This window comes from Lithobates pipiens, unplaced genomic scaffold (assembly GCF_037356315.1).
Source record: "Lithobates pipiens isolate NorthernLeopardFrog02 unplaced genomic scaffold, aLitPip1_a1.2 Scaffold_8, whole genome shotgun sequence".
Classification (NCBI taxonomy): Eukaryota; Metazoa; Chordata; class Amphibia; order Anura; family Ranidae; genus Lithobates; species Lithobates pipiens.
In genome coordinates, this window is record NW_027507903.1 from 605,337,312 (window position 1) to 605,345,130 (window position 7,819).

The following is a 7,819-nucleotide window of genomic DNA, read 5'->3' on the forward strand; positions in this document are numbered from 1 at the left end:
TCTGCAAAATGTTGGTTGAAGTGGTTTACGAGGGGCCGAATTTTATAGAGCCGATTGTATCCAGGGTCTCCACGAGGACGACAGAGTTCCTCATTAAAATGCATGAACCGCAAGATCTGCTCGTATCGTGCCCTGGTCATGGAGGCAGAGAACACGGGCATATGGTGAATTGTATCAGTGGACCAATATGACCCCAACTCATTCTTTTTGGTTATGCCCATGTTGAGGGAAAGGCCCAGAAAGATCTTAAATTCGGAAACTGTAATTGGTTTCCAATCTCTGGCAAGTGAGGACTGGGGAATAGTGGCGATGTGTTGACCAGCGTACAAATAGCTTTGGTCCACAATAGCTCTATAGAGATCTTCTGTGAAAAAACGCAAATAAAAATCAAGTGACGTAAAATCAACTGTTTCTACCTGAATGCCGGATTGGCCAGTGAATGGGGGAAGTACGGGTGCTGCAGAAGTGGTGGGTTCCCAATCAGGATTGGCGAAAGCAGCAGGAAGGGCACTATGGGCACAATGGGCCTGTGTTCGTCTTCTTGGTGGCAGCGGGGCACTACTTGTGCTTGCCACCTGACCAGCTTGAACTGCACTTATGGGCCTTGCCACGTCAGCACGTGCTACTGCAGTGCTGGTTTGACTACAACTAGGGTGTACTAGGCCGCTGGTGCGTGCCAGTTTACCAGAAGGATGAGTGGCGCTAGTACTGCTCTGCTCCATATGAGGGACCTGCGGTTCTTGCACATCAACAACAGAAGAAGTTGTTCGGGGTCTGGTACGCCTGACCTTGGCAGGGACCACAACTCCATCGTCAGAGCTATCTGTCATGGAGCCGCTGTCCTCTACAGGATCGTATTCTGAGCCTGAATCTGACAGATGAGTGACCTCCTCTTCACTATCTGTCATGCTCAGAAACGTGTAGGCCGCTTCACTAGTGTACCTTCAATTTGCCATTTTGGGCTCTAAATTTAGCGGTACACTAGTGAGACTCACGGATAAAAAAAATCCTAGGCTGTCAGCGACTGTATCAAAACGCTACCAAAAAAACTGCTAGCGATCGCAGGGATCAGGCCTGACTCTGTGAATGCTGCAGTTATGCGTTAGTGTTTTGTAAGTGACAGCGATCAATCGTAAACTTGGGTGTGCTGGGCATATGTGCTAAATGCAGGTTCTAGCAGGTATTTGGGTTGATCCCGCTAACACTGTGTTTTTGGGAACCCTAAACTGCTGGGGACACTAGTATAGATCTTATCAGATATCGATCTGTTCAGATACTATACCAATAAGGGAGGTGTATGCTGCATGCATGGGTGTTAGCGGTACTGGCACTAACCTGACGCTGCCTGGGGTGACGCAGACCCTATCTGACCCTAAAACCTAACTTGTATCACCCGCCGGGTGATCAGGGGGTCAAAACTTTAATTAGGTAATAAATGGTGGGTGCCCTGAAACTATAAAAAAACAATCTAACTGACCAGCGTCACCCGTAACAGTTATACGATGATCACTGGTGAAAGGGTTAACTAGGGGGCAATCGGGGGAGTTAAAACCTTTATTAGGAAGTATATGGGGGTCCCTGACGCTATAAAAAGCTGCGGAAACCTAAATACCTACCTGCCTAACTAGCGTCACCTGTGACACTAATACGATTGTTTAGTGATCACGGAGTTAAACCTTTATTGGGGGGGTTCCTAGACCTAAAGGGGGCTAAAATCTAACTGCCCTAACAGTTATTACAGTCACAATGCAACCCATGCAGTAAACAATAAAAAACAAACTGATATTGGTGACAGGGGTTGCAGGGGGTAATCGGGGGTGACAGGGGGTGCAGGGGTGTGAAATGTGTGCCTGGAGTGTTCTACTGTATGCATAGTGTTGTGCAACTCGTTTTGGACATCTTCTGTCCACGGGGAGCCGGAGTTGTAAAAATTTCTGCGACTCATGCAGAAATCAAACCGCGTCACTTCCGGTGCGGCTCCGTCACTGAAACAGCTGACGGCGGGGCTTTACTGCGCATGCGCGATTTCATGGCCCTTGATCGTGCATGCGTGGGAGCTAGCCACGGTCAAGAAATATGCTCTCGGGCGGGCGGAGAGATGGTTTAACGACAGAAACAGCCCCCGCCCACCCCACTAACAAGCTGCGAATCGCGCATGCGCAAATCTCATGTCCAGGGTCCAGAAAAAATTATGGACTCGAGGGCGGCGGGCGGAAAGTTAGTGGGAGGGGAAGATAGAGCGGAGCTTGGAGAGGGGGGCATAGCACTGAGTCCAAGTACAGTACATTGTTCTGCCAATAAATACGCCGCCTCACTGCGCCCATCAAACGCCGCCTCACTGCGCCCATCAAACGCCGCCTCACTGCGCCCATCAAACGCCGCCTCACTGCACCCATAAAATGCCGCCTCGCTGCGCCCAACAAATGCCCGGCAAACACACCACTGTGCCCTTCAAAAGCTGCCTCACTGTGCCCGTCAAAGGCTGCCTCACTGTGCCCGTCAAACGCAACCACTGTCATGCTCAGAAAATGCTCAGCCTTAGCTGTGCTCCCTGGGCATATGCTGATCACCCATCCATGCTGCTAGAGGGAGCCCAGACGACCATAAATGAGGGACCTGCATGTCATAGTAAGTGAAACCATCCCATATCCCACTCCATCTTCCCCGAGAACAGGGACCCCCCCCTCTCTGAGGACATGGACCCCTTCTCCCCAAGACAGAGACCCTCTTCTCCCCCTGGTGACAGGAACCCTCTCCTCCCCTGGGGACAGGGACCCCCTTCTCTCCTGGGGACAGGGACCCCCTTCTCTCCTGGGGACAGGAACCCCCTTCACTCTTGGGGACAGGAACCCCCTTCTCTCTTGGGGACAGGAACCCCCTTCTCTCTTGGGGACAGGAACCCCCTTCTCTCCTGGGGACAGGGAACCCCTTCTCTCCTGGGGACAGGGAACCCCTTCTCTCCTGGGGACAGGGACCCTCTTCTCTCCTGGGGACAGGGACCCTCTTCTCTCTTGGGGACAGGATCCCTCTTCTCTCCTGGGGACAGGATCCCTCTTCTCTCCTGGGGACAGGAACCCCCTTCTCTCTTGGGGACAGGGACCCCCTTCTCACTCTCCTGGGGACAGGGATCCCTTCTCACTCTCCTGGGGACAGGGATCCCTTCTCACTCTCCTGGGGACAGGGATCCCTTCTCACTCTCCTGGGGACAGGAACCCCCTTCTCCCCTGGGGACAGGAAACCCCTTCCCCCCCTCTGAGGACATGGATCCCCTCCTCCCAAGACAGAGACCTCCTTCCCTCCTGGGGACAGGGACACCCTTCTCCCCCGGGGACAGGAACCCTCTTCTCACTCTCCTGGGGACAGGGACCCCCTTCTCACTCTCCTGGGGACAGGGACCCCCTTCTCACTCTCCTGGAGACAGGGACCCCCTTCTCACTCTGGGAAAGGGATCCTATCTCACATGGGGGCAGGAACTCCATCTCCCCTGGGAACGGGGACTTCATCTCACCTAGGGACCCCATCTGCCCTGGGGATCAGGATCCTGTGTGTGCCAACCTTACTGCCCTGCCTGCCATGTGTCCTGTGTGAGGGCCCTCCTGTGACAGCTCTTATAAGGCCTTCATTCCACTGTGTGATCCCCCTACATGACTGATCCCTCTGTGTGCACCCCTTACTCAGGGAACCCCTCTGTTTGCTTCCCCCTATATGTCTGCATACTCTGACCACCACCTGTACCATTTTCACGTTCCTCTGACTGCCTCTTGTATCCTGTGCACATGTTCCGACCACCTCTTGTACCATGTCTGCAGCCTCTAACCACCTCCTGTATCCTGTTCGCAGCCTTTAACAGTGTCTTGTATCCTGTCTGCAATCTCTGACTATCTCTTGTCTTTTAACGTGTCTGCCGTCTCTTAAGGGGAGTCTGGAGAGGAATCAAGAGTGAGAGCACCGCCGGGATTGGGATTACGGGAGGAGTCAGATGTGTATGTGTAACTGAGCCCTGCACGCTGAACCGTAGAGGAGGTCAGTGACAGAGCCGCCAGGCCAGTCTGGGGGGGTGTCACTGATGTAAGGGGGGAGTGAATGCAATTATGTAAGAGGGCACTGGTATAAAGGTTTCCATCTGCGGAATGTGGTCTCTGGTCACCAGAGTCTCGAACCCCCCCCCATTACATTTCCCGGCATTCCCCTTTACATCAGTGTCCGCAGGTTTCTTCCCCTTTACAGTGCAAGCGAACTCAGATGTAAAGGAAAATGCTACAGAGCATGATCTAAGGAGGAACTCTGATGAGAGGGTTGCTCTGGTCACCAGAGACCACTTTATATCAGAGTCCACTGCATTCCCATTTACATCAGAGTTCCCACTTACATCAGGGTCTTCAGCATTGCCCTTTACATCAGTGTTCTCCTTTACATCAGGGTTCACAGAGTTCCCCCTGTAATATTATAAGGGATGGAGGCCCAGAGACATGTCCAAAGTACACAGAGGATACATGGGATAGATTAGAAGGGTTGGAGGCCTCCTCTGTTTTCCCTGGACATCCATCCCATCTAATCTAACCCATGTATCCTCTGCCTCACTGCGCTCTGACAGGGACCCCCTTCGCTCCTGGGGAAAGGTACCCCCTTCTCCCCTGTGGACAGGAACCCCCTTCACTCTTGGGGACAGGAACCCCGTTCTCCCCTGGGGACAGGGACACCCTTCTCCCCTGTGGACAGGGACACCCTTCTCCCCTGGGGACAGGGACCCCCCTCTCCCCTGGGGACAGGAACCCCCCTCTCCCCTGGGGACAGGAACCCCCTTCTCCCCTGGGGACAGGAACCCCCCTCTCCCCTGGGGACAGGGACCCCCCTCTCCCCTGGGGACAGGGACCCCCTTCTCTCTTGGAACAGGGACCCCCTTCTCTCCTGGAGACAGGGACCCCCATCTCACTCTGGGAAAGGGATCCTATCTCACCTGGGGGCAGGAACTCCATCTCCCCTGGGAACGGGGACTTCATCTCCCCTAGGGACCCCATCTGCCCTGGGGATCAGGATCCTGTGTGTGCCAAACTTACTGCCCTGCCTGCCATGTGTCCTGTGTGAGGGCCCTCCTGTGACAGCTCTTATAAGGCCTTCATCCCACTGTGTGATCCCCCTACATGACTGATCCCTCTGTGTGCACCCCTTACACAGGGATCCCCTCTGTTTGCTCCTCCTACATGTCTGCATACTCTGACCACCACCTGTACCATTTCCACATCCTCTGACTACCTCCTGTATCCTGTGCACATGTTCCGACCACCTCTTGTACCATGTCTGCAGCCTCTAACCACTTCCTGTATCCTGTTCGCAGCTTTTAACAGTCTCTTGTATCCTGTCTGCAATCTCTGACTATCTCTTGTCTTTTAACGTGTCTGCCGTCTCTTAGGGGGAGTCTGGAGAGGAATCAAGAGTGAGAGCACCGCCGGGATTGGGATTACGGGAGGAGTCAGATGTGTATGGACTGTGGAGAAGAGACTATAGACTAAAAACCAGAACCACCAACCTGGAGCCGTCTAACTGAGCCCTGCACGCTGAACCGTAGAGGAGGTCAGTGACAGAGCCGCCAGGCCAGTCTGGGGGGGTGTCACTGATGTAAGGGGGGAGTGAATGCAATTATGTAAGAGGGCACTGTTATAAAGGTTTCCCTCTGCGGAATGTGGTCTCTGGTCACCAGAGTCGTCCCCCCCCCCCATCACATTTCCCGGTATTCCCCTTTACATCAGTGTCCGCAGGATTCTTCCCCCTTACAGTGCAAGGGAACTCAGATGTAAAGGAAAATTCTACAGAGCATGATCTAAGGAGGAACTCTGATGAAAGGGTTGCTCTGGTCACAAGAGACCACTTTATATCAGAGTCCACTGCATTCCCATTTACATCAGAGTTCCCACTTACATCAGGGTCTTCAGCATTGCCCTTTACATCAGTGTTCCCCTTTACATCAGGGTTCGCAGAGTTCCCCCTGTAAGATTAGAAGGTATGGAGGCCCAGAGATATGTCCAGAGTACACAGAGGATACATGGGTTAGATTAGAAGGGATGGAGGCCCAGAAACATGTCCAGAGTACACAGAGGATACATAGGATAGATTAGAAGGGATGGAGGACTCCTCTGTTTTCCCTGGACATCCATTCCATCTAATCTAACCCATGTATCCTCTGCCTCACTGCGCCCAACATACGCCTCACTGCGCCCGTCAAACGCAGCCACTGCGCCCATCAAACGCTGCCTCACTGTGCCCGTCAAATGCCGCCTCACTGTGCCCATCAAATGCCGCCTCACTGTGCCCATCAAACGCCGCCTCGCTGCGCCCAACAAATGCCCAGCAAACACCCCACTGTGCCCATCAAAGGCTGCCTCGCTGTGCCCGTCAAAGGCTGCCTCGCTGTGCCCGTCAAAGGCTGCCTCGCTGTGCCCGTCAAAGGCTGCCTCGCTGTGCCCTTCAAAGGCTGCCTCGCTGTGCCCATCAAAGGCTGCCTCGCTGTGCCCATCAAAGGCTGCCTCGCTGTGCCCATCAAAGGCTGCCTCACTGTGCCCATCAAAGGCTGCCTCACTGTGCCCATCAAACGCACCCACTGTGCCCATAAATTGCCGCCACTGTGCCATCAAAAGCAGATACTGTACCCATCAATTGCTGCCAGATTGTCAGGCCTTAGCTGTGCTCCCTGGGCATATGCTGATCACCCATCCATGCTGCTAGAGGGAGCCCAGATGACCATAAATGAGGGGCCTGCATGTCATAGTAAGTGAAACCATCCCATATCCCACTCCATCTTCCCCGAGAACAGGGACCCCCCCCCCCTCTGAGGACATGGACCCCTTCCACCCAAGACAGAGACCCTCTTCTCTTCCCTGGGGACAGGAACCCCCTCCTCCCCTGGGGACAGGGACCCCCTTCTCTCCTGGGGACAGGGACCCCCTTCTCTCCTGGGGACAGGTACCCCCTTCTCTCCTGGGGACAGGTACCCCCTTCTCTCCTGGGGAAAGGTACCCCCTTCTCTCCTGGGGACAGGAACCCCCTTCACTCTTGGGGACAGGGACCCCCTTCTCTCCTGGGGACAGGGACCCCCTTCTCTCCTGGGGACAGGGACCCCCTTCTCTCTTGGGGACAGGGACCGCCTTCTCCCCTGGGGACAGGGACCGCCTTCTCCCCTGGGGACAGGGACCGCCTTCTCTCCTGGGGACAGGGACCGCCTTCTCTCCTGGGGACAGGGACCCCCTTCTCTCCTGGGGACAGGGACCCCCTTCTCTCTTGGGGACAGGGACCCCCTTCTCTCTTGGGGACAGGGACCGCCTTCTCCCCTGGGGACAGGGACCACCTTCTCCCCTGGGGACAGGGACCGCCTTCTCTCCTGGGGAAAGGGACCCCCTTCTCTCCTGGGGAAAGGGACCCCCTTCTCTCCTGGGGAAAGGGACCCCCTTCTCTCCTGGGGAAGGGTACCCCCTTCTCTCCTGGGGACAGCAACCCCCTTCTCCCCTGGGGACTGGAACCCCCTTCTCCCCTGGGGACTGGAACCCCCTTCTCCCCTGGGGACAAGGACCCCTTTCTCACTCTCCTGGGGACAGGGACCCCCTTCTCACTCTCCTGGGGACAGGGATCCCTTCTCACTCTCCTGGGGACAGGAACCCCCTTCTCACTCTCCTGGGGACAGGAACCCCCTTCTCCCCTGGGGACAGAAATCCCCTTCTCTCCCGGTGGACATGGACCCCCTTCTCTCCTGGGGAAAGGTGCCCCCTTCTCTCTTAGGGAAAGGTGCCCCCTTCTCTCTTAGGGAACGGTGCCCCCTTCTCTCTTAGGG

General features: G+C 55.2%; 1 protein-coding gene across 1 annotated transcript; it reads left to right on the plus strand.

The window, feature by feature from the left end:
- The first annotated feature begins 2,463 nt into the window (after positions 1 to 2,463).
- On the plus strand, positions 2,464 to 7,024 carry LOC143961322 (uncharacterized). Its single transcript, XM_077470580.1, has 2 exons — positions 2,464 to 4,023; positions 5,411 to 7,024. The coding sequence occupies exon 1, from the start codon at positions 2,608 to 2,610 to the stop codon at positions 3,586 to 3,588; it is 981 nt and encodes a 326-aa protein (XP_077326706.1). The 5' UTR covers positions 2,464 to 2,607; the 3' UTR covers positions 3,589 to 4,023; positions 5,411 to 7,024.
- Positions 7,025 to 7,819: the final 795 nt, after the last annotated feature.

What these genes read in the sequence shown, in the direction of transcription:
- LOC143961322 (XM_077470580.1), top strand. Translation starts at nt 2,608, where the DNA reads ATGAGGGACCTGCATGTCATAGTAAGTGAAACCATCCCATATCCCACT.